The sequence below is a fragment of the Fringilla coelebs genome, assembly GCF_963513975.1.
Source record: "Fringilla coelebs genome assembly, chromosome: 21".
NCBI classification, from domain to species: Eukaryota; Metazoa; Chordata; class Aves; order Passeriformes; family Fringillidae; genus Fringilla; species Fringilla coelebs.
In genome coordinates, this window is record NC_140047.1 from 10801923 (window position 1) to 10827605 (window position 25683).

General features: G+C 50.3%; 2 protein-coding genes across 3 annotated transcripts; one reads left to right on the forward strand and one right to left on the reverse strand.

The window, feature by feature from the left end:
• Positions 1 to 1054: 1054 nt before the first annotated feature.
• RBM18 (RNA binding motif protein 18) lies at positions 1055 to 12756 on the reverse strand. The gene is made up of 5 exons (XM_084219944.1): positions 12520 to 12756; positions 6938 to 7064; positions 6321 to 6407; positions 4483 to 4568; positions 1055 to 3158 (listed from the first exon to the last, which is right to left on the reverse strand). The coding sequence occupies exons 1-5, from the start codon at positions 12630 to 12632 to the stop codon at positions 2999 to 3001; spliced, it is 573 nt and encodes a 190-aa protein (XP_084076070.1). The 5' UTR covers positions 12633 to 12756; the 3' UTR covers positions 1055 to 2998.
• MRRF (mitochondrial ribosome recycling factor) lies at positions 12598 to 25383 on the forward strand. Of its 2 annotated transcripts, none has more exons than XM_084219942.1 (7): positions 12598 to 12782; positions 13699 to 13874; positions 14126 to 14281; positions 15470 to 15588; positions 18266 to 18357; positions 23152 to 23311; positions 24372 to 25383. In XM_084219942.1, the coding sequence occupies exons 1-7, from the start codon at positions 12748 to 12750 to the stop codon at positions 24447 to 24449; spliced, it is 816 nt and encodes a 271-aa protein (XP_084076068.1). In that variant the 5' UTR covers positions 12598 to 12747; the 3' UTR covers positions 24450 to 25383. The 2 variants fall into 2 exon arrangements, with proteins under 2 accessions (XP_084076068.1, XP_084076069.1); XM_084219943.1 differs by having other exon boundaries at positions 14132 to 14281.
• The last annotated feature ends 300 nt before the right edge of the window (positions 25384 to 25683 follow it).

Genomic DNA, 25683 nt, shown 5'->3' on the forward strand with positions numbered 1-25683 from the left:
TAGGAGTTTTCATGGACACGGTCACGAAAGCTGTCTGTCCCCCTACGCAGGACTGGTCAAAGCAGGGCTGTGTGGGGTTTATTTGCATCCCCAGAGCGATGCTGGACTTGGCAGCCATGGCTCAGCACCACGGGCCAGCACCACGCAGCCAAGCAGATGCTTGCACTGCTCTCATGATTACAGACCCAGCGCTCCAGACCCTGCAAAGCCAGAGCAGGCTCAGGAATGGGGTGACTCCAGCCCACCTTCTGCCCTTCCCCAGCCCTGAGAGTAAGTCTTGGCTCTGCAGGGTTGGTGTCCTGCTCTCTGCCTGCTGAGAGCAGACAGATCTCACGCGTGCATCTTGCACCAGGAAGAGGGCCTGGGCAGTGACTGGGAATGCAAAGCACTGCAGCTAACAGGTATCAGCCCCGAGTCCATCCCTGTACTTACCCCCCTGCGCTCCCTCCTCCAGCCCTGGAGTTTGTACAAGGCAGCAACAAGGTGGCAGCGTGTCAAGCAGCAGCTCGGCCAGAATCCCCGAATTGGGGGTTGGCAACGTTCTGTGCTCCCAGAGGGAAGATTCCGCGCCTGTCCCAAGTGAGGGACTGTCACCACAGGCAGAATGGTTCAAATACCAAGGAAAACCCCACACTGTGGCCATGGTGAACATCACCCTCAGTAACCCACCTTGTTCTCATGAGTTTGCTGGAAATACAGGTGAAGCAAGGAACCCCCTCAGAGGACAGGAGGGCAGGCTGGAGGTGAGAAACAGCCCAATTGCCCTCCAGAGGAGCCAGGCACCAAGCCCGGCTCTCCTTCTCCAGCTGCCACCCTCCCTACTCACAGCTCCAGCGATGCCGTGCTCCCCGGCGCTCTTCAAATCTCTTTCACGACAGTCTTATGCAAAGTCCCAGGGCTGATGCTCATGAAAAAAACCCGTTTCTGAGCATTTCCCTCCTCCCAGCTCCAGGGTGAGGAACTCTGGGCCCCGGGGAGCCGCCGCATTCCCAGGAAGCGCAGGCAGCACCAGCGCCTGCCAGGCCGGCGGCAGCAGCAGTGACCAGCACAAGCACCGACCTGCAATAAAGCTCCCCCAGGTCTGAGCCTTGGCTGGACAGACAAGGCACTTCTGTTAGCGACCACGGCAGGGCAAAGAAATAATTAAAAAAAAAAAGACTGATGCTATTGTACCCGGGTCCTGTCAGTGGACTTCGGCTGATGCCAAGCATTTACCACCCTCACTCACTTCCTGCTTGCCACCCTCGGCTTTCCTGGAGGAAAACATGCATTTTAAATGTTTATTTAGAGCTGTACGAATTTCAACAATTGTATTTAAATACAAATAAATATCAAAGGATGTTTCTGATGGGAGCACAGCCACGCACCCAGTTGAAGCCAGGTATCTTCAGGTATCTTCCTAACGGGAACAGAATTCAGAGCTGTTTTAAACAATGCAGATACAGACCCGGAAAGCTACAAACATTAGGGCACGCAGGAACAAACACAGGCTGTTCACAGAGGAATGCAAACGGGTGTCACTCACATTCAGAGGGGTACAAACTCATCAGGAATACTACTTTTCCCTCTGCTCAGGTACCCAAAAACTAGGAAACAAACATTAACAGCACGAGACCTACTTCAGAACAATTGAGGCTTTCAACAATCCTCCGCCACAGACAGGCACAGCTCCGTTCCAGGTGCTCGGTTCGGCAGCAGGAAGCCAGCTCTGCCTGGAGGTAGGTGTGCTGCTGCTGCAGGAATACAAACCTCCCTGGGCTGTGCCACTGAGCGACTCCTGCCTGCACTAACTGGGGCTGTTTCCAAATTGTTTTCCTCCTACTGTTTGAGACCACCATTAACCAGCTTGGGGGGAGCAGCTCAAGAGTGACCGATGAGGTCTGACAGGACTGGGGAGGGAAAATCAGACCAGCGTCACCTGGACCCAAGCACGTGAGCTCTCCGACATCCTCCTGGCACGTGCAGTCACAGCACTGTGTGCACAAAGGAGAAAATGCTGCCAGAAAGTGTTTTTTCCTCAGATTTCTATTTAGCAGACATTTAGGGGGGAAATGTGCTGCAGATCAGATGGTTCAGAGCAATGCCTTCAATCAGATTTGGATTTGGCCCCTGGGGCAGTCCCAGTTCCCCACAAACCCCGGTGCCACCTCACACCAGAGGCAGCTGACCACCTCTGCCAGCCTGTGGAAACCAAAGCTGGGCAGGACAGGGGGCAGACACCAAGTTCATGGCTTGCAGATGCCTCAGAGGCTGCAGTTACTCCCACGCTGCCACACCTGGATCATGAGGAGCTGCCACCACTGGGGATCGCTGAACACAAATGCCAAAGCTCAGGGCACAGCACAGACCTCAGAGATGTGTAAATACACTAATTCCTGCAGGCAGGCACACACCTACAGCCTAAATGACACTGAAAATACCTGTGCCGTGTCATTACCACATCATAAAGTAACATTGTGGAGTGTGCAAATCAAAATGCAAAATCAATTGGCCTTGGTGCATATAAAATATTGCATGCATAGTTACTAAAGGTGTTGCAAGATCTATTTAAAATGAATTTTATTGAGATGAAAAAGTTTTTCCATTATAACTACAGCATGTTAATCAAAACCAAGTGCTTCCCCTTCCATTAAAACATGAATTGGAATACATTTTGTTCAAAAATACTTTAAAAAGTAATCAGTTAAATGGAGTATTTTTGGATGTGCTTTACTCCCAACGCTGGTTACTGTTCCTAATCTGGCTAATGAATGCACACTAACGAGAGGTTGCCTGTGTGTTCATCAGAGGCTTTGAAGGGAACCTATTTCTCTGAACAGCCTTCAGCTGTGAGCTGCACAGGCAGGAACGTGCAGACCCTCAGGTGTGACAGAGGGCTGTGCTGGCCATGCCCTGCTCAGGTGGCACTGTCCTTCCCACTCTACAAAAGTACAAAAGCATTGGAGGACTCCAGGTACACAAAGCAGTGTTTCTTGCTACCATCATCCATTCATAAGCATCATCTTCTGGATTTCCAGGCAGCTCTGGAGTAAGGAGTAGTCCTTTTCTTATCTGGTGGTTTGAAGTAAGAATAAACTGGTGCTGCAGGATATTCTGCGTCTGGATTTTCTGCCATCATTTTCAGCTTGGCTTCAATGGCCTTTATTTTTGCACTGACACTGGAAAGAGAAAGAGCAGAAGGGAAATTCAGCTTGATCTTAGCATGAAACCCAACTACAGAAATCCAGAGATTCTGCTGACAGGAGAATCCTCCCTGCACAAGGAGGGGCCAGGCAGCCCCCACTGCTGCATCCACAGCGAGGCAGGAATGCACAGCTCAGAGCCCACACTGCTGCACTTCCACCTCTGCACGGGTTTGCTCCTCCAAGAGACACCTCAGCACCCCAAAATAACGGCCCCTGCACCTATTCAGTGCTTCCTTGAGGAGACTGAGTGAGACAAGAACACGGCAATGCTTCCTCCTTCATGTGACATGATGTCATTTCAGGAGCTCTGAGCATGTGCAGCAGAGCAGAGCTCGGAGCAGGCTGCTGGGAACAGCAGAGAAATGAAAGCCAGACTTCCTCCCAGCTACAGCCCGCTCAGGATGGGAAAACCCCAGACTCTAATTAGGTCAGGAAGAAACATTATTTCAGCATTAGCAGGGTTTATCCCAAAGGGAGAAGCTATCCTAGGTTACACCCCAAATTCCTAGCACTTTTGTTATTCCCTATCCTCCACTGGGTATGGACGGGGAGGAATGTTCCCTGCCCCACTGTGGCTTCTTGCACCATCCATCCTCACTAGAACAACCCCCTTGTGCCACTGATGCAGTTAACAATCTGCATGACTCAAACCCCTCTGCTCTTTCCTTCCTAGCCTGTCACTTCTGAATTACAAGCTCATTTTATCTCTGGGCAAGTGCACTGATCTGGTCCTGGTTCCTCACAGGGTTCCACTGACAGAACACAGAGGAAAACCACACAAACTGTGAATTAGCAAAGCAGCTATGTGCTTCAGGTAAATGCAGTGGTTGGAAAATTTAACCACATCCCACAGACAAGACCTACAGGCAAAAAACCACTGGCAAAAAAAAAATTAAAATTAGTTTTATGTGAAGTACTACCTGTGATTTTGTTTTAATCTTCTGCCACTATCGTGAAACTTCTTGCTCATAAGCATTTTGCTGAACCAAATTAGTCCAGTAAAAACCCAATTCACATGAAGTGCAGAGATTTTGGCCTAAGGAGCTGGAGTGCTATACATTCCCAATTCCTCATCTCACCTCATTCCCTTCCTAGTACCCACTGGCTTTGCACATTAGAAAATAAACTTCCAGTCTGAAGTGACTTCACAGGCATTGTCCTTTCAAGAACAGCTTTTTTGCTGTGCTACATTTTTAACACAAACAATGCCAACAATTCTAAATCTTACTGAAATGGAAGAAGTTGGTGCCCTGCCAGTCCCACAGCAGGGTCACCTTCCACCCAACCCATCTCCTACCTTAGGTTGGACTGGGGTGGCTCCGTGCTGGAAGATGGCTCCAGACTGATTGGAAGGATCTTCTCATTTTTATTGTGATCATATCTCTGCAAGCAAGAGACCAAGGACTGAGTCAGCTGCAATTAGGAACCAAGAAACATTTCCCACTGATGGACTTTAAAGCTGGATTAACATTGCCTCAGATTTTGTGGAACTTTTGCTAGGAAAGATTTTGGTGGCCAAACACTGAAAGAAATCCCAACCACAATATTTGGTTAGTACCAACATGGAATGCAGACTGGATACTGAACAGTTATGTGCATTGTACTGTGGATCCTTAAACCTTATCCTGTCACTTCTTGTTCCCCTCTACATAAGGCAGGAAGCACAGATGGTAAACTTGAAGATAACTACTGCACTGCATGCTGTGCTCTTTATGTGCAGAGGCAGAAGGTAACCAAAGCACACAACTGCACAGAACTGGGCAGTCCTGGGAGAAAAGATGGAAAAAAAAAGGGAAAAAAAATCAGTTAGGAACCCCCTCCTTTCTGTAGAAGGCAGCTTGTGAGTCTGTCATCTCTGTGGGCAACAGGCCTCCTGAACTATTTGCAGTGTTCTGCTTCCTTATTTCGCTTGGCACAGAGTCAGGTTTGTTTTTCAGCAGAGCTGCTCAAACCAGCAGCGTCTGCTGAGCCTTGGCCACTCATCCCAGAGCTGCTCAGGACCGTGCTGGTCTTGTCTAAAACAACTCTTGTTACAATGAGCCAAAGTCTTGTGCTGTTAAGTCTTTCCATTCAGGGATTGGAAAATGCCATGTGAAGTGAGTGATTATTTCTGCACGTTCCTCCCCAGACCCAGGAGCAGCTGGGCAGACACTCACTCCTCCAGCTCAGACTCCCTGCGTGGCCTGATCATTCCTCAGGCATCCAGAAGCGCGTGGCACTCCAGGAGCTCCAAAGATACAGAAAATGGAGACTGGAACTGCACAAGCTTGGATGTGCTGACAACAGCCCTTGAAGTCAGTAACTAAAACAATGTGGTCTCCTTTAATGAAGATACCTGGTTTGGTTTTTTAAGCAGATGCACTAATACACTTGATAAGACAAAGCAGAAAGCTGCTGGGAGAATAATCAACTAAAAGAAAACTACCCAAAGGAAAATAGCAACAGGCATCTCCTCTCTGCTTTCCCCAAGATTTGTTTATCTGCAAAGAAAGTCATAAAAATTAAATTGCTTTATCAAATACAAGATAGTAAATAACTGTAGGAGGAAAAAAGAGAAGAATTTAAAAAAATTAAAATAAGGATGTTCCAGAAGGAACTGCCTAAGTCAATCTTAAAAACTTGATTGTTTATGTGACGGAGCAAGGAATAAAAGGATATTTAGCTTAGATGCAGAGTATGTTACTTTAAAGTCAAAACTAATTAGAGCTGCTGCCACATAAGTGCTTTCAGAAGTGGAACCAAGTAACACAGCAACCGGTAATTGGGAATTTCCATACCTCTCCCATGCAAAAAAACCACAAAGGGAAGGATTCAAACTTCCAGCCAATTACTCACTAAGTTTGGGAAAAGTTAAAACATGGGCATTTAGAGAAGTAATCTGTTCACACTGCTCTGAGCAGAACCCCCCTTCCAAAGAACCCCAGGTTAAAGGGCCTGTCCTCACTCACAGCTAATCCAGCACAGCTTGGGTAGACAGGAGAAGCTGTAAACATCACCTCCCCGAGTTATTTCCTAGAACAGACTGAAATTATTTTGCCAGGCCAGGACTGCCTTGATAAGAAGGCTTTATTATTATTACTAAAGCTTTTTAGCTTTGCAAACGACAGGCAATTCTTCCTTGCAGCAGCAGCTCACCTTGACTTGTGCGTGTGCCCACCGCACCACCAGCTTCTTGGAAAGGGCCAGCTTCCCATTGAGACACTGGATCGCCTTCTCGGCTTCCTGCACAGGAAGACAGCTCCATAAACAAACCAAGCCTTTAGTCAAAACCCACTCACATGGAAAGAGCCCTTTTCTCTTTGTTATTTAGCCTACTGTAAGTACAGCTCGCTGACAGCACAGAAAGTTTATCCCACTGTACCCCAAGGCAGGGACACCTTCAAAAGACTCCCAGGAACCAGACTTTATCTGCCTTGCTGCTCCACCCTCCTGTGAAGAATCTTCTAGATGCACAAGGTTAGGGCTCTTCTGACTTCCTTACCACCAGCTGCAAAATGGACCAAAGAACTGGCCCTTTCTGCTTAGCACTGGTTCACTTCAGGAGAAAACAGCAGGGGAGATAGAAAATCACTACTGCTGCTTCCAGGAGCAGTCACAAAGTGGCTGTGACAGAGCAGAGCTGTTAGAATCTGTGGGTTTGTGAAGACAAATTATTGAATTTAACCTTTCCTGTTGTAGTTTTGAATTAGCATTAAAAAAATGGGAGAGAAGTCAATCACTTACATCAGAACTTTAGATAAAAAGCAACTTACCTGTTTGGTTTCAAAGTTGACAAAACAGTAACCCCTGGGCTGCCCTTCCAGAGCACCAGACTTGTGGAAGAGAAAGTCAAATTGCTTTACTTTGCCAAACTTCTGAAGGAGTTTGAGGAGGTGGTATCTGAAGGGAAGAGAAAACATTTATGATGTTTCATCCCACTGACAGGGAGGAGACAGAGAGGAACCCCTGACACTCACAGAGTTCACACTCAGCTGTCACACACACATTCCCAAATCCCTGCAGAGTTGGGTGCCCTGTGCAGCACCCCTTCAGCATCCACAGCTCTGAGCAGCACTACCAGGGACATTCCAAAGCCCCAAGGCACAAAGGCCCCTCCCAGCAGTGCCAGCTGAAGGGCACAGAGGTCTATTAACAGCTGCCTTTTGGACAATTATGCAATGGCTCCCAAGGGGTTTGGGAGGGCTTTGCCTCCTGCCTCACTAAATCACTCAGACTTTCAAGCATAATCCTCCTGTCTCCCCCTCTCTAGCCCTGATGTGACCCCCTGAAGCTCCATCCCAGCTGTACTCCTGTCCCAGCTCAAGCACTCTGAGCCCACAGCACCTGCATCCCTCAGGACCCTGCTCCTCCTGCTGCCCTCCCTGGCCCAGAACAAACCCACCCTGCCCTGTGCCAACCAGTGTCAGTGCTCTGGCAAGGACACCCCAGGGCACACAGACACCTGCCTGGAAAAGATGGGGATGCAGGAAGGGAGAAGAATAAATAGAACAACCTGCAACCAGGAATTGCCAGCAGGCCTCAACAAAAAAGGCACCAGCCAGCTCTCAGTATCATCCAGCCTAAATCTGCCAGTGCTTCTGGCTCAGACAGCTTTTCAGTGACATGTTCATGGGAGTCAGACACTTTTTTAGCCAATTATCTTCCTGCCATCCAGTGGGGAGTGTGCTGTTTCCAATAAAACTGGGGAAAGCCAGAGAAAATCTGTCTGCTTAGTATCTGGTGCACTGAGCAACTTAAAACAAGGAGCACATATGCTGTACAGGCCACATCTAATCCTGAGAGTTCTCTGCAGCTTTCTTTGGTTCCCTGGGATTGAAGTGTTTAACAACACTGGCTGACCTAGGAGAAAAGTGACACTCGTTGCTCCTTCACTGCCTGACCCCATCCCTGACATTTCAGAATTATTTAAGTGTTTAATAAGGGTGTCCTAGCCAGGACTCATCTCCTGAGCAGCTGTAGAGTGTTTGTTAGCAAGCCACACAGCATAACCCCAATTCTCAGTGTTTGAGGCAACACTCAGTGCTCAGAGAACGTACCAGGATAACACCAGGCACCAGATGAACCTCCCAGGCCCAGACATGAATGGCCAGTAGCGGCCCAAGGCAGCCAAGTGCACCAGGCACGGGCCCTGTCCAGATGGGAAGGGCAGACAACATTTTTCCTAATAAAGCCTGATAGGATGTCTGAAAAGAGCCTTAGCCCTTTGTTAAGCTTCAGAAGGCAGGCAAGAAAGTTCCAGGAATGTGAGTCATCCCACAGGATGGGTCACAGTGGACATTCAGGATGTGCACTTTTAAAGAGGTGAAGGTGCAGCGTGTGTACAAACGAGCAGTGCAGGAGGGCCAAGTTACCCCCCAGGGGAACACACACATTGTCATTGATTATGGAAGGCTTCCTACATCCTTTGCAACACCTATGAGCTCTCAAACTGCTCTGAAAGCAAGGGCAACTGGAAAGAGCAGGGTGAAGAAAAGGAGCTGATTACACGGGAGCCAAATTTCACCACCTCACACTTCCAAAAAGCAGACACAGATGTACAAGTGAAAACACTGACTTTGGAGATGTGATGTATAAAAAACTCCACATGTTGGACTTCCAGAGCCTCCAAGATATATAAATGCACCTCAGGTTTGTTTCTGTAAACATACTGCTCCAAAAAGCCCTCGGAATTTCAGCAGCATGGAAATAAAGTCCTTACACCAGGATGCTGTTCCCCTTCTGGCCATTACAGAGGCAGGGGAAGGGCAAGGAGGATTCTCCCTGAGTTCTGCACTAAAAACCCCCACAGCTGCCTTGCCAAAAGGAGCTTTTGGAGGGTGTTTTTCTTTTCTTTTCTTTTTTTTTCTTGAGAGAGTCTGCTTTCACATACCTTCTTAGAAGTGAGGTGATAGCTGCTCCTTTAAAACAATTTTCATCAACAGTCTAGAAGTAACTAATGTCATCTATTTTGTTTAGAACCCTTTTTCCAACCATACCTGCAATTTTACAACTGCAGGTCACCTCCTCTCCATGGAGCAGCTCAGAAGTTCTGTATAATTAATGTTTTAGGCTGTGATAATGGTCTGTTATTGTTAAAACACTGAGGGCATTAACAGCAACTTGACCTCTTCAGGCCAAGAAGAAGACTGTCACGGAAAACTTGAAGCCTTAATTTAAAAAAAAAATAAAAAATAAAAAAAAAAAAAAAAAAAAAAAAAAGAGGTGAGAAGAGAAGATGTAAAAAGCTTTACTATGGCAACAAGGTGGGTCACCCAGAGCCTGGAAGCGCTGGCACCGCCGCGGCCCCAGCGCGGATCCGCGGCCAAGCTCCATCCCCACTTCCTGTCATCTGATGTGGATGCGAGACAAACCTGCAGCTCCCCCGTTTCCTTTTCCTCCTCTCTTCCTCCTGGCACCCCCAGCGCTATTCAGACGCAGGCAAGGCTTCCTCTGAACAATGCTGTCCCAAGGACCCGGCGCGGGGCCGGGCCACATGCAGAAACCATTATTGCAGGAATTCTGCCCCACTGGGAGCTGCCAGCGGGGGGCTGTGACAACAGCTTGTGCACACATTGTTTTCTAGGTGACACTCATCGAGATGGGATCCTCGACAAGCGGCGCAGCAGCTGAGGAAGTTCAACACCCCTACTTCATCCCCGTGGAAAATGAATGGGCATTGAAAGGCTACGGGAAACCAGATCATGTGAGCAGAGAGCTGAAAATGAAATCTCTGCCCGGCCAAAAAGCTGCGAAGTCTCAGGCAGCTTTAGGAACAGGAATGGGCAGAGGAGGCAATTCTAGCCCACCTGGCACAGGGAGACAGAACTGAAATGCATGGCTTTGCCCCACGGGGTGGGAGCACCGAGGGGTGATGAGAGCACACAGCTGAGCCACAGCACATGGCCTGCCCTGCTGGGCACCCGGGGCACGAATGGTGGTGGTGACACCAAACCACGAGGAACCACCTGCTGCCATCCTCATGCAGACCCCAGGGCAGGGATCTCACAGCTCCCAGAGTGCCTGGAGACGCCATCCTGTGTGCCGAGCAGCTGTGAGGTCCCCTGGTGCCAGCTGTCCTCTTCCAGCTGCTGAGAACACACTCAGGAGACTCCCAACAGCACCTGCTCCCACAGGCAGACAATGCTTTAAGGGTGCTGGATAAAAGGAGTCACCCAGCAGCAGCAGGGAGGAATGCCCAGCTGAAGAGCCACCATAACCCAGTGCCCAGGGCATGTCAGCACCCCCAGCTGAGTCACAGTCACTTGGTGTGTGCAACAACCTCCCAAAGGCATCAGCTCCCAGGCTGGAATTTGTGGGCAGCCCTACATTTATAAAGGCTGCTCCTGCAGCTTGTGCTCCAAGGTGTACATTACCTATTAACTCCCCAGCAGCTCCAGTTTGCTGTTTAAATGGAAGTCTTAGATTGATTCAAGACTTTCTGATCTCTTTTCTGCTTGAGAGTGTCACAACCACTTATTAACTCTGCCAACAACTCCTCAATCAACCTTACTTTGCCTTGAACAAATCCAACACAAAAATAACAAAGGCAGCTCCTTAAAAAACAGAAAAAAGCAGCAAATGCAGAAACATTTCATTTTCAGGGATTTGATTTAGTCATGTGAGTAGTAACCTCAACAGGAATAATTCAGAGGAACAACTAGAACTAGAGATGTAAGCCCTTAGCATGAGAGAATAAAGATCAAGATGACTTATAGAAATTTACTGACCACACACTTTCTTTACACTGACAGTGTGCTAAAAGAGGCTTCCTCTTCTTTTATTCACAAAGAAATGGAGACACAACATCATTTGCAGGAGAGAAGAGCCATTTTAAAGCAAAACAAAAAGCAAGACACAGAATTATAAAGCCTGAAATAAGCAGCAAGCACTGTCACTCATCACTGGGCAAACTTTCAACATTTAGGAGCATGGAAGCACTCTAGGTTTGAGAAACCACCAAACTCACTTCATCCGAGGGACGGAAACAGTACATTTTGCCACATAAACCTATTACTTATCTGGCCAAGACTAAAAGGAACAACCTACCCTGAAAGGGTCTTTAACAGCACTGAGGGTCCCCCTGGGCAGTGAAGGATCCAATGCACTCACACCCTGCACTCCTGCCCTCACCCAGCTCCTGAATCCCTCAGGAGCCAGCAAACAACACTCAGGAATTCCTATATCTAATTTCACGTGGTCAGTGAATGTGGACAAACCACAGGGACAGAGCTGTGGGATAGAAGTGGTAATTAATGCAGAAACCTCCCAAAGCTGAATGGCTGAAATCACAAAGCATTAATGATTCCATTTAGAGGCTATTAGGGAGCTGCTCTGCTCAGATGAACCACACTCAGAATAAACCCCAGCACCTGCACACACACAAAAAGAACCAGGAAGAAAAAGTATTCCATGACAGGCACACACAATAGTTAATCAAAAATGCTTGTTTGTTGTAAGTGTGTAAATTGTTTTGGTTTGCTTTCCTTTTTATACGACAGCGATTTCACAGCACCCTATCCAAATATTGGACAGTACATCATATTCCCTTGACAATTTATCTGTTCAAATATTATGCTTGCACAGGAGATAATTATCCATAGCTTGGAGAAAACATGAAATGCTCACACACACGTTTGATTCATGCATTTACTCAGCACGGCGGCCAGTTCCACCATTCCCACCTCCTCACCACCCACTGCTGCAGCCACTCTCCTCTGAACTCACGCCCAGCAAAATGCCAAAGCAGAGCTGCTGTTTGGCACGGATGCCTGCCAGTCAGCTCTGCCCTGCCCACCCCAACCACTCTGGCTGCAGCTTCCAGGGCCGTGCCTTGCTTTACCACTGTTTGTAGCACCGTCACCCTGAAAGCCTCCAGCCTGACACTCTACATTTCCCCAGTTTGGAGCACAGGGACGCTTTCAGCCCCGGGGCTCCCATCCGGAGCGGTGCTTCAGGGGGTGCTGTTTGCAGCCTCTGAGCCCCCCGCTGCGGGAGGACCCCGGCACGCCCAGGCTGGAGCGATTCCTGCCCGCAGCAGCACCCGGCAGGCACGGGCCGCTCCTCGGAGCGCAAATCTGCTCCAGCGGGCGACCGGCCCCGCTGGCCGCGGGCAGGAGCCGGGAGCGCCGCACCGGACCGGCCCCGCTGGCCGCGGGGGCATCCCCAGCACCCGGAGAGCTGCGGGCACCGGGGGCCGGGCAGTGCTCGGGCTCACGCCGGGCCCGGAGGTTGCCAGGGCCGGGGAGGGGCGAGGCGGCGCCGCCCGGGAGGGTTCGGGGCCGCTGCGGGAACATGGCCCCGTCCGGGGCGGTGCCGCCGCGGGGGCGGTGCCGGGGGGGGTTCCGCGGTCACTCACTCGGTGATCTTGGGGTCCAGGTTGCCGATCCAGAGGCGGTGCCCGTCCTGCAGCGCGCCCTCGGACAGGATGGAGGCGTTCTCCAGCGGCAGCGCCTGCCGGCCCGGCTCCATGGCCGCGGGGCCCGCGCCGCTCGCTCCGTCCCCGGGGGCCGCGGCCGCTCCGTCCCCGCGCAGGCCTCGCCCCGCCCTTGGCACCGCTCTGTGACGTCACGCTGCGGCGCGGCCGATGACGCTGTCCGGGACGCGCAGGGCCGCGCTACGGTGAGCGAGGCGATGGCGCCCGCCCTCCCCCGCCTCCCTTCTCCTCCCCTGGGCCGCCCCCGGCCTCCGATCCCGGCCCCCGATTCCCGATCGCCGGCCCCGATTCCCGCTCCTCGGCGCGGCTTTCCACGGGGCACCGGGGCGAGCGGGCCGGGCCGTCCCGAGCGGCGGCAGCGGCGGGGGCGGGACCCGGGGCAGGGCGTGGTCTGGGGGCGGTGCCTGGATGGGCGGGGCGGCGGGGCGGGGCCTGTGCGCACCTGCGCGGGACCGGGGGCAGGACCGGGAGCAGCACCCGGGGTCGCGGTCGGGGTCGGGGTCGCGGTCGCGGGTCCCCGGCGCAGGGAGGGCCGCTTTCCCCCGGTGGCCGCCAGCGGCAGCTCTCCGCCGCCGGTGCTGCGAGGCCCGAGTCTCGTGTGTGTTGCTGCAGCTCCGCGGCTGCTGCCACTGCCCGGAGCCCCGACCGGCCCGGTGGAATGAACCCTGTGAATGTGGGGATGCCGGAGCCCCGGCCGGCTCGGCTGGAATGGAATGAACCCTGTGAATGTAGGGGTGCCGGAGCCCCGGCCGGCTCGGCTGGAATGGAATGAACCCTGTGAATGTGGGGGTGCCGGAGTTCTGAGGCAGAAATGGAAGCCTCAGCCCCGCTGGTGCGCGCCCAGCCGGTACCGCGGGGATGCTCCTGCTCGGCGGCCGTGGGTTTGTGTCACGGGCACATCTGGGCAGATGCGCAGAGGCCGGACAGATGCGCAGAGGCCGCTGGCAGCCACCGAGCCCTTCCGGCGGCATTTGCCCGGTGCCCACGGCCGGTGCCCGGCGCGCTGCCCGCATCGCGGCGCTGCCCTCGCCCCCGGCTGTCCCTCAGCCCCGGCTCCGTTCGGTTCGGCCCCGAGCTGCCCTCCTGCCTCTCTCCCTGCAGGTGGGGCACACAGGACCGAGCCATGGCTCTGGCGCTGCGCTGCCTCCGTCCCCTCCCGGCGCTGCTGCTCCGCTGCTCCCCGGCCCGGGGGCTGCCCCGCCCGGCCCCGCTCCCGGAGGGCTGCAGCCGCTGTGTCCAGCACATGCTGCTGAGCAGACAGCTGGCTACCAAAAAAGGTAAAAATGGCAGCTTTTCCCACGGTTTTGCAACCTCTGTTTTAATACTTAAAAGTATATTTAATATATTTATTTATTTTGGCCGATGTGCTCAAGTGGTGAGCTCTTTACTCATTAAAAATACAGTTACTTTGGTTTTACTTCAGTTTATCTTAGACTTGATTCTATGTCTGACCAGGACTTTAATATCTTATTTCTACTTTCTAACAAGCTTGTCAGAAACAGAAACTAATCTTTTGTGTAATCTGCAGCTAAAGGTAAAGGGCAGAGTCAAGCCAAAGTGAATATCAGTGCTGCCCTAGTTGAGGATATTATCAATTTGGAGGAAACCAGTGAAGATATGCAAGCAGTCATAGAAGCTCTGAAAGAAGATTTCAGCAGAAATCTCAATGTTAGAACCTCACCAGGTTGGTAACTTCTCTGTGTGATGCTCTGTAGCCTGTAAATAAGGATACAAATCCCAGTAATGGGCAGCTCAGATTTTTTCAAAATCAATTTTCTTTTCCTAGAGTTATCCAATTCCTACAACCCTGACATCCCCAGCTAGAGGCTTTCTTCACCCTGAGCTTGACCAGGAAGGATCCATTTTTGTTAATAGCTTCCTGGAAATAGCTTTTTTAAGTGGGAGATGTCAAAAGTGTCTAACTGAACTGTTTGCAGATGTGATGAAGAAGCAGGTTGTCAGCTAATGGCGCAGTAGGGCAGGAAAAATCCAATTGCCATTAAATGATCCTTTTGGAAATTGCCATTGGGCTGGTGTCTGGCATATACAAACTTTTTTTCTGCTGTGCATCTTTGTGGGCCGTAACCTGTACGAGCCTCCTTCGTGGATTCTGTGTTTTAGGAAGAAATGTGAATGTTTGCCTAAGCTGCATTTGTAAGCGTATCGAGTTTCAGGGATAAAGTTTAACATTAAACAATGACCAGATTTGAATCATTCACCACCCCAGCTCTGGCAGGGGCACTTCTGTCCTTAATGGAGCTGGGAAGCGTAGCTTGGTCTCTTAACCATTTATTTTAACCATAGGTATTTTTTTTAATTGCACTGATAAAGTACCTCCTGTCCCATGTGCCTTTTGGCCTGTTAACATTTTGCAGAAAATAGAGAGCAGATTAAGAGTAGCTCAGGGAGAAATGGAATACTTTAAATTGGGCAGTGTACAACACCCCTCTAGGGGCATGGAAAAAAATAGAGGGGTTTAAGATAGTGCTGCTAAGTTAAAGACAATATTTGTCTTGATTTTTATAGCAACATTTTGATTTTCTTTAAGTTGAAAAAAATTTTAAAAATAACCATTTCCCTTTAATTCTTAACAATCCTGCTTAGTTTTCCTATTCTAGTAGCAAAAACAAACAAGAGTTTTGTTTTCATGTTTTTGTGCTTTAGAGCAGCTTTGAAATATTTACCTTGTGAATACACAGGGGATGCCTGAACACAAACAGCACCTGAGCTCTGAATAAACACCATTTTTTCCTTTGTAACCTCTGCATTTTGCATGGCAGAAGGGAAGTGGGACAATGTGGACACGTTTTTCTTCAGCACCCCTGCACAGTGTTGTGTCACACTGAAGCTCCCTGTGTTTGGTTCTTTTGAGGGGCCCTGGATCACATAACTGTGGTGACAAAGGATGGGAAGTTTCCGCTGAACCAGCTGGGGCAGATCTCACAGAAGTCACCACAGCTCCTGATAGTGAACATGACCAGTTTCCCAGAGGTGAGGACACATGGGGAGGGGAGGTAATTGCCACAGGAACAAACAGGTTGATGCTGAGCAAAGGAGCATTTAGACAAAATCAGTCCGGCGTGGCAGGGCTGCAGCCTGGGGCTGGCTGTGTCACTTGGAGCTGACGCTGAACAGAAGCGGCTTTTGCTGCTGACAGCAGCTCCCCAGCCCCACCTGGCTCCCAGAGCAGCTCACCTGCAGCAGCACAGGGGCACAGGAGAGTTACTGAGGGCTGTGCTTGCTCTCAGGGCTGTGTCCAAGGAGTGCCACAGCGACAGGGGTTTGCTTTGCAGGCGCTTTCCCTCAGCTGGACCTGCAGAACAACAGGAAGCACCGTGGAGCAGATGCCTGGATTCACTGTGCCCTTCCAGCCCTCCCCATTTCCCATGCATTTGTGAGAGGTCTGAGCACACACACTCACCTGAACTGCACACATGGCTGCAATGCTCTGCCAGCCCTCTGCTGTTCATTTCAGTTCCTTGTCAAGGCGTGCATGCACAGAACCAGACACGAGGTTGGAATTTGTGCTGGGGACTCCATCTAACACCTCTGAAACTTGCTTGTGTATTACCAGGGCTGCTGATAGCCCTGAGAGTTCAGGACAGAAGCTGTGATGGAGCCTGTGACCTTCTGAACAGCTTTCATGGTGGGACTGAGCTGGCTCATGCTGTGTGCTCTCACAGAGCTTGACCTGGGCACTGCTGAACTTGGCCAGATCCTCCCTTGGCAGCACCTGCAGGTCAGAACCCAAATTAGGGGCTCTGGTTTATCTTCTGTGAGAGACAACTTCTCTTCATTTTCTGCAGCAGCCTTAGGCCTGCCCCTGAACGAGGCAGCAAACCCAAATCTCAGCTCTGCTCAAGCCCTGGGGGTGCCTGCAGCAGGTCCCAGAGCGGGGCACAGGGCAGCAGGAGTGAGCACAAGGTTAACAATTCATCCTGCTCCAGGGCTGGAGCTGTGCCAGGCCTTATCTCTATTTATTTTGCAAAGGCTTTCCCCAATTAATTAAGTCAGCAAAGTCTCAGAGGAGGGCAGTGCAAGGCACTTGATGCCTGAGTGTTTCTTAGAGTGTATCCCGTGTGTTTAAAGGCTCTGAAGAATGCAGGCCCCTCATCAGTGAGGTCCCACGAAGTGTCAGTGATGAGAGGGCCAGGGAAATCCCTCCATGGCTTATCCCATGTCCAGGCAGGAGCTCAGGCTAAGAAATGGGCATGTGAGAAATTAAATATCCTCTAGATAGCATTGCCTACACTTGCTTTCTATGCTAAAGGACCACTTGACCATTTCTCTCACCACAGTTGCTTTATATCCACACCAGTTTTTTTATAGATTGGACTAAAACCATGAGAGACATGATCACTTGATGTCCTTATTTACAGCATACAGTCAGTAGTTCATGACACTGAGATGCAAATAAAATTGCCTGAAGAGTCTAAGAAATAAAATAATCATAGAAGAGGACTTGCAGAGCCAAAATCTGTCTTCCAAGAGTTATAAAACCAAACAACACTGGGTTTTTAAATAGTTATTTTTTTCACAGGCTACAAGAGGATGGAGGCAATATTGCAATATTTTCCCTTCTCTCATTACTTTCCTCTTCTATCTCCTCCAATATGTGTTAGACAACTCAGTTTTGACTGAGTATTTCTTTCCTGCAGACCAAGCACTGTCCATGGAATAACACACTGACATTCCTAATGAGCTGAGATCATTTTGGTTGCATTTTCTCTGCCCTTGTAGTTTCAGGGGACAGCAGTTGTCTCCTGCAGAACACCAGCAGAGCATTCATCTCATTCAGTGATGTCACACATGAGGGACCTGAACAAATCTGCAGAGCTTTAGTTTGTGCCTCAGTTGGCAAAAGCTGAGCTTTATAAATACAGTCTGAGCTACATAAATACTGCAGCAGCCTGGAGCTAAAGTTAATGATGGCAAAGAGTATCAGAAATAGCATCGTGCCTGGTAGGAAACGAGTGCCACAGGAAAAAACCTCCTGGGGCTTGTCAGAGTCAAGGATGAAGTGACCTGGCAGAGCCCTGTGGGTGTTCTTGGCCAAACTCTGCTTTAACCCCAAAGCCTGGCACTCTGTGGAGGTGCACTCACCTTGTGACGGGGTGAAGCCTTGTGATCACCTTGCAGTCACCGAGCAAACCTGCCCCTTCCAAACACAGCGGGGTGCCAGCCAGCAGCAGGGGAGTTTTGAGAAGAGTCCCGTGGTCAGCTTGTGGTGCTGAAGTGGTTAAGTTTGTTAGGGTTTCAGAATTGGCACTGGGTGATTTCTAGGGGGAACCATTCAGCTGGAATGTTCAAATGCTCAGAATCTTTCATCTCCTTTGCCACAGCCAGGCCCTGCCTTGGGAATTTATTGCGGTTTCACTCTGCGTTGCCTCAAACCATTCAAACGGTTTCAAAGAAGCAAAGCAGTTTTCTTTTGTTGTTGCTTCCCTTCCCCTCTCCTCCCTGGTGCCCCCTACCCCAGCACGAGCGGCCGGAGTTCCCCGCTCGCTCTGATCAAAGCTCTCTGCACCAATGTCACTTCCTGATCTCGCTGGTAACACAAGTAAATGTTTCCATGTTCCACGGAGATGGATTGCCAACTATTGACAGAGTTCTGGCATATGGGAATGATTATTTCCTAATTCCCTTTACCTTTTGATCTGTTTTACAGAGCACAGCTGCAGCTGCAAAGGCCATAAGGGAGAGTGGCATGAACCTGAACCCCGAGGTGGACGGGACGGTGATCCGGGTGCCAGTTCCCAAGTGAGTGTGGATGCCCCAGCTCTGCATCAGGCAGGACACACAGAGCACTGCAGCCAGTGCCCTTCAGAGGGTAAACATGCGTGATTGCTGTGTATCCCCGTGCAGCTGCTTTCCAAAGAGCTGTAGTTTGGGTTCAGGAAAAAATCTGAGCCCTTGGAAGGGTCTTGTGAAACCTCTTGGGAGTGTCTGAGCTCTGTCACCACATCTTGGCATCTGATGATTGGTCTTATTTTTCATCTTCCCTCTGCAGAGGAAGCTTGGTCCTGGCTAGCTGCAGCACTTTGAAAGAGAGAGCCAAAGGCTTTTGAAACGGTATTGCTTTGAGTCAGGGGCTGATTCTTTGCTGCCCTGCTCCAAATTCCTGCAATTACCAGCACAGAACAGCAGTGTTGCACCAGTAGTACTAGGGGAGAGTAGCACCTTGCTGCAGAGAGCACTAAAAGGAACTGATGAAAGTGAGAGGAAGGAAATTTATAGCTTTGACAAAAAATCTGCTCACTCTCTTGTGTAAAACACAGTGTGTAACTGGTGGCTGTGTGGAAAATTGGGTATGGGGCTGGAAAAGCAGGGCTGAGCATCACTTCCCTCACCCAACACAGACCTTGGACAAGGCAGGAGGTGCTGCTGCATCCATGCTTCAGTTTGGGTCAGGAGAAGTGATCCTGGCTCTGCCTGGGAATGGGGCTCCACCCACTGACACACACAGAGCCCGTCACAGGGCTGGGGGCACAAGGAAAATTCATCAGTTCCTGTGGCTGCTCAGACCTCGTGGAGCATCCGAACACCCTGGGCAGGTGTGGCTGGGCGTGGTTTCCCACCTTGGTAAAGACAAACAGCTCCCACACAGGGCATGCACAGACCCCTTGCACAAGCAGGTGTCTTCTTGGTAAAGATGAACCAGGTATTTGGTGTGCTGTGAATCTCCTTTAAACATTCTGTGGAATTTTACCCAGCATTTTGATCAGAGAAGTCTAATTGCAGCTTTCCGTGGCTGTCGGTGAGAGGCAGTGACATTATCATTCTATTTGCTGATTTTCCTTCCCTGTGCTCCCTGCCCTTCCCCCATTCCTCAGGAGAGGAGGCAGAGGAGGAGGAGGGCACCATTATCTTTGTAATTGCTGAGGCTCCCGGGTTGCTGCACGGTGGTTTGATTGTTAATGGGCACTTGGGTCATCCTTGAATACCAATTGCTGGGGAGGAAACTCCAAAACTGCAAATCCCCAGCTTTAACAAAATACTGTGTTTTTAAACAAATGTGTAGGTCTGTCACCATCTTCTGTGGTGCTGCAGAGTGAAAACAAGGCTGCTCTTCCCAGGGAAGCTCTGCCTCTGTGCTCCTGTGTTCCCCTCCTGTGTCAGGGCTGCAGCTCTTGGTCCTTTCCTGGCTGCTGGGCAGTCCTGAGTCAAGGATTCTGGGAGCTGTGCCCCGTGGATCTGCCCTCTCTGGCATGCCAGGCCCTTCTGCTCTCTAGCTCCATGTCTGGGGCTGTGGGAGTTTCAGCCACTCACCAAAAAGACAAACAGTTCCAGCCTTTTAAAACCCCCTAAGGAAAAAGGAAGGGCAAAGATAATTCTATCCCTCATTTACTTTTAACAATTTTTTTTTTTAAGTTTTGCATTATTTCCAGCAGTTCATGAAAGAATATAACAGATGCAGTGAAATTGCAGGATTATGCCAGGTGTGCAAAATAGGCAACAAATCAGAAATGAAGAGACAATATGAATATTGGTTCTGCAGACTTTGGCTCTTTCATGAAGGGAGGCACAATAAAAATGAAACCAAATCCAAATTGTCCTTACCTGTTATTATAACCACTCCTCAGTCTGACCTATCAGCTGGACACACATGGGCCATATTTTGCTTTTTGCAGGTCCAGCTGTGCTCCAGAATGTTTCAACAGAGCATTAAAATGATGGAGTTTGCTTTTCAGTATTTATTCTATCAGTTTAGTTTTTGCAATGCAGTTTTTACAGAAAAAATACACTCGTGTCATTGGTGTTTACTTCTGCTGCCTGCCAGGATGCCTCTGCTCCCCAAGGCATTCTCCTGTTTGTGTGGCTAGCACTGCATAGGCAATATTTATTTGTATAAAAGTAGCCTCTGTGGGTTTAAAAATAAAAATTAAAAGGAAAAAAAAGAAAGAAAACCATCCATGGGAACATTTGTATTGGTTGATCTCTTGGCCGAATTTGACCTGACCTTGTGTCTTTTATGGTATTGCCTCATTTTTAGATTCATCTTTTTTGGACCCATTGTGTTACACTGGATATTGTTTGTAAATCAGTAATATTTTTACACATGCTTTACTGAAAGCCAGATGACTCATTTGAAAGTTTAATGACTCATTGTGAGTCTTTTCTTTCCCCTTTGCCCTTTAAGAAATAAGCAGATACCTACTATGGGGAGAAAGGACCAAAAAATTTCACTTGAAAACACCCCAGAGCTGTTGTGAGCTGCTCCTGCTCATCATCAGGAGCCTCTTGCCTGCGTTTTATTGAGCAATAAATGTTGCAGCCTGTGTTTATCTGCAATTATGAATGCAGAGTGTTTAGCTTAGCCTGCTTTCCTTTAACTGATCCCTCTCCTTCACAGGAAATTCCTGGTGTTGGAGGTACAGGAATCACTCTTACCCAGAGCTGGGTTGTCCTCTCAGGCTCTGCTCAGCCACATGCAGGGGTGGGACCTCGAGGGCTGCAGTGCTGGGGGAGGCAGAAAAAAAGATATTCCTCAGGAAAAAAGATGTGACCCCGCTGAGATGTCACTCAGCAGGCTTTGCCCTGGGCCAGGCAGGACAAGGCTGTCCCCGGGGAAATGGCAGGGATTGACCCTGCTGCTCCATGGGCTGCAGGGGGGGCACTGGGTGGGAGCTTGTCCTCATTCCCCATCTGACCCCCTTTCCCCAAGTTCACTTCACACTTTGTTTTGGCTTTGAGAGGGGGTAGGGACAATGGTTACTAGACAGAAAAGCAAACATAGCTAAGAACAGCTTAAAAGTCCCAGATCTCGGGGCAGGATTAAAACAACTGTCCTTAGAAACCTGGGGCCTGGCTCGTGTTGATGGATTCCTTAACCAGAAACAGCATCTGCTTGGAAAAGTGTCTGTTTCTGGCATTATTGGTAGCATTGCTGAGAATTTACACACAGTCTGGCTGGAACATAAAACCCGCTGAGAAACTCCCCGGCGCTGCGCGGTGATAAAAAGAAATTGGTGTTAATAAAGACAGACAGGGAGGCATGAAAGCTGTGACCCCGTGCCAAGAAGCAGAGGAAATCTGGCAGTGCTGCATAAACAAAAACATTTCCTTCGAGGCTCGGCAGCCCCGGGCAGGCCGGCGATACCCTCGGCACAGCCCGAGCGCGGGGCTGGGCTCCGCGCCGGGCAGCCCCGCTGAGCTGCTCCCTCCCGCCCAGCAGGGATGGGATGGGATGGGATGGGATGGGAGAGACTCCCAGCTCCCTCCTGCAGGCTGGGCAGCCGGGATTCACTGCCCACATCCCCCAAAAAGCCGCCTGAGAGGGTGTCCTCAGGCAGAGCCGTGCCTGCGAGCTCTCTTGGGGGTCTGGGTGTGCCCGGGCTGAGGCTGAAGGTCCAGCTGTGCCCCCAGAGCCCCCCACAGCCCACACCCTCTGAGGGGCACAGCCCAGCCACTCTCACCCCACATTTCCTGAGCTCTCTGTGGAAAGAGTCCTGGCCCCAGGGTTTTGGTGACCCAGGCTGCTGCAGCCAATTTCTAAATACTCCTGTGAAATGTTTATTTTGCAGTATCACCCCCACGCATTCTCCTGCTAGTGAGTCTCAGGGAGTGCACTGGGGTTTTTCCTTCTCCAGGCAGTCTGGAAACTCCAAGAGCTATGAAAATAATTAAAATATTAATGTTAAGCACTAGCAGTTGACAGTGGTTAGCTGTAGGTGCTGGAGCATGACCCAAGCTGAGAGGACACATCAGCCATCCCTGAGCTTTTTATCCCAGACCCCCTCATCACCAGTTTTTACTTTGGGATAGAAAGCTGAACATTTTTTTGTGACACCACAGCATTACCTGGCCCCACATCAGGGGAGGGTTCACCAGAAGTTCTCCTGTTCTGAGTTAACCTGTGGCTCACCGTGTCCAGCAGCATCCTCTCATCATCCCAGGGGTTCATATCATCTTGGTGGGAAATGCTGCTCATGGTGGGCTGGAATAAGATTGAGTGAAAGATAAGCTCATTAGCTTCCAGGTACATAATTCAGGCTCTTCAGCTGCAGGGAGGCAAATCCCAGTTTCAGGAGCAGACATTTCCTCCTGGCTTTGCAGTTTTGTGCTTTTTAGGATGAGACTTTTCACTTGATCTTTCAAGTCTGGAGCTGGATTTTTCCTCTTTCCCACACATGCTTTGGCAGCAGGAAGTAAGGAAAGTCTGAACATTTCAAGATGACTTTCAGGCACTGCAGCAAGAACTATAAAGCAAGATTCAGTCCAAGATCCCCAGCTTAGGGCTGAGCTGGAAATTTTCCATTCTAGGTTCAAGACTGCTTCCTTGGAATGCTGTGCAGAGCTGGCAGATTTTCCCAGGTGGACCAAAGCAGAATAAAAACACATCCTGAGCTGTTCAGTCCCTCTGCCCTGAGACAGTGTCTCCACACAGAGCCAGCTCCCTCTAAAACCAGCAGCTTTTGTGTGTCCCTGAGCAGGGCAGCACCAGTTGGAGAGGATCACTCATTTACCCAGAGTCCTCCACAGAAAATAAATCTGGCTGTGCTGCACATGACACTGCTTTTCCTTTCCGTGTTTTTCCTCTCCTCTCTCTCCCAGGGTCACGAGGGAGCACAGGGAGAGCCTGGCCAAGCTGGCCAAGCAGTCTACCAACAAGTCCAAAGAGGCCCTGAGAAAGGTGAGAAGCAAAAGCATCACCCAAGTAAAGAAGTCCAAGAACAAAGTGTCAGAAGATACCATCAGGCTGCTAGAAAAGCAGGTAATTTTTCTTTCCTTCTGCCATTTCAGTTGTTTGTCCCAGCCCTTGCTGACAAATCCTCAGCACTGAGAACCCACTGGGGCAATGGACAGCCCTGGGTTGAATTTCTGGAGCTGGCAATGACATTTGTATCTGCCTTTTCTTTATGAGATTTGGGGCTTCAGTCTCAAAGCCAAATTTAAGATATGAGCCATTGTAAGCTGACACAGGGAAAAGGAATTCCCCAAAAGCTTTTGTACTACGAGGGATTGTTGCACAAGCCAGCAGAATTTAGGGAGCAGAACAATCCATGACCATGGCTGCACCACCACTCATGCCATGCCTGGGCACTGCAAATGTGTTAATGAGCATTGCTCCAGTTGTTATTAATGAAAAGGCTTGCAAGATTATCTCTGTTCTGGGTTTTTGGCTCCAGTTCAGGAAAATACTTAAGCAGATGCCTAATTCCCTAAGAGCAGATGTCACTAAAGTCAATTACTTGGGCATAAACTCAGGCACAAGCCTAAGTGTTCTGCTGAATTGATGCCTCTGAAGGCAGGCCATTACTTCTTAGCTGTTTGTTTATTAACAGCTAAAGTTAGATACATTGCAAATGCTCTGGGACAGTTCTGTGTGTGCTCACAAAAATAAACATCGATATACAGAGGGTTTGTGCAAGCAGGAAAAATGGCCATGCCATTGTAACCAAACCCTGCAGGAAGCCTCTCTCCCAGAGCACAGATGTGTTCTGCATTGCTGGAGGTAACAGCTCCAGTGGAATTCCTTTCTTGTACCCAGATTTTTCATTATGAGCAGAGGTCATTGCCAGCCTTGTGCACAGGCAGATCCCTGGAAGCAGTGCCCAGCACATGGTGTGCTCCAGGCCTTACCTGCCTGTTTGCATCCCTTTTGTCACTGGCCATGGCCCCCCCTTGCTGCCAGGAGAGCTGCCCCCTGTGCAGGGCTTCAGCAACCACCAGTCACTTGAGGCTTTGTTCCAGAGGGTGGTTTGGTCACTCCTTCCCCTTCCAGCTGTGGCATCCCCTCACACTGAGCTCTGGTTTGTGCTGTCTTGCCCCAGATCCAGCAAATGGCAGATGAGGCTGCTGCAGAGATGGACAAGCTGCTGGCAGCAAAGACCAAGGAGCTGCTTGGATAAACAGCATCCCAATTGTCAACACATCATGAGCATCATCCCAACTGCCCCTGGAGCAGGAATGGATGGCCACAGCCCCAGCACCCACCCCTGCCCAGGGCCAGCAGCCTCAGGGGTGGGCAGGGGCAGCTCTGTGCCTTGGGGTGTGCTGCAGGGAGGGGGGAGCTCTCCTGGCTGTCCTTTATCCAGGTGGGAATGGAATTGCATGAACTGAGATAAAAAATAGAATACCAGGAAGGAGAACTGGAAACTGCTGGAGGCCCAGAGGAAAGACTGCCCTGCTCACTTTGTGCCCCATCTGTGCCCCACACCTTCAGCCCCCTGGAGCCAGGGCCACCCACGAGAGGAACCTGCCTGTCCTGCTGCAAACCTCAGCACTTATTTCTGCTTGAAATAAAGTCAAAATGAGATGTGGAGCAGCAGCCTCACAACAGCCAGGTCCTGGTTGGTGTGTTCCCTTGGCTCACGTGTTGCAAAGCAAGCATTTGCCCCGTGCCAGGGCAGCAGGGGTGAGGGAGCTCAGCACAGGGTGGGCAGGGGCTCTGTGGGGAGAGAACTGAAACCAGTGCTGTCAGCACAGCTGCTTCAGCCAGGACTGGGAAAACCTAAAGCCAATACAGGAACATCCCAAAAGCAGCATCTGCCTCCCCAGCCATCTACAAAACGCCTGAGAGTCTCTGGCAGCAGAGCTGAGGGCTTGGAGGTGCAAGCAGAGCAGGTCCTGAGCTCATGACACAGCTCAGCTCCTCACTGGGAGCAGGTACTTCCCGAGGGCAGCAGCAGGAAGGTGGTGGCAGCCCCAGCCCTGCTCCCAAGGCATTTGGGTTCAAAGAGCACCAAGTGCTCTGCACTCCTTAAATAAACAACTCCCCAAAAGTTAGTTTGTGTGCCACGGGGAGGGGGAGGAGGATGAAGGATTTGCTCTGCTAGGGCCCCACATGTCAACAATTTCTCTGCTTTGTGTATTTTGGCCAAAGCCCTTACCGTGATAAATGAATAAAGGAAGATGGCGAGCCCAGGGCGGTTCCACAGCTCGGGAAATTGCTTTCAGCCGATTACTGCATTTCTTCTGACATTTATCAACTGGGCTTTTTTTTGCCATTGTTGCAGCCTCAGCATCCCCACAGCAGCCTGGGCTGGAAGGGTTTCCCTGATACCTGCCCAGGAGCAGCAGCTGCTGGGCTGTGAGCTCCACAAAGCCGGGGCAGGTGGAGAGATGCTGCTGCTGCTCATGGAG

Coding starts and splice junctions, on each gene's coding strand:
- RBM18 (XM_084219944.1), bottom strand. CDS start 12,632: ATGGAGCCGGGCCGGCAGGCGCTGCCGCTGGAGAACGCCTCCATCCTG. Junction 6,408..6,937: donor TCAACTTTGAAACCAAACAG/GTAAGTTGCTTT, acceptor CTTCCTGTGCAG/GAAGCCGAGAAGGCGATCCA. Junction 3,159..4,482: donor CCACCCCAGTCCAACCTAAG/GTAGGAGATGGG, acceptor TTCTCTTTCCAG/TGTCAGTGCAAAAATAAAGG.
- MRRF (XM_084219942.1), top strand. CDS start 12,748: ATGACGCTGTCCGGGACGCGCAGGGCCGCGCTACG. Junction 14,282..15,469: donor CAATGTTAGAACCTCACCAG/GTTGGTAACTTC, acceptor GGTTCTTTTGAG/GGGCCCTGGATCACATAACT. Junction 18,358..23,151: donor ATCCGGGTGCCAGTTCCCAA/GTGAGTGTGGAT, acceptor TCTCTCTCCCAG/GGTCACGAGGGAGCACAGGG.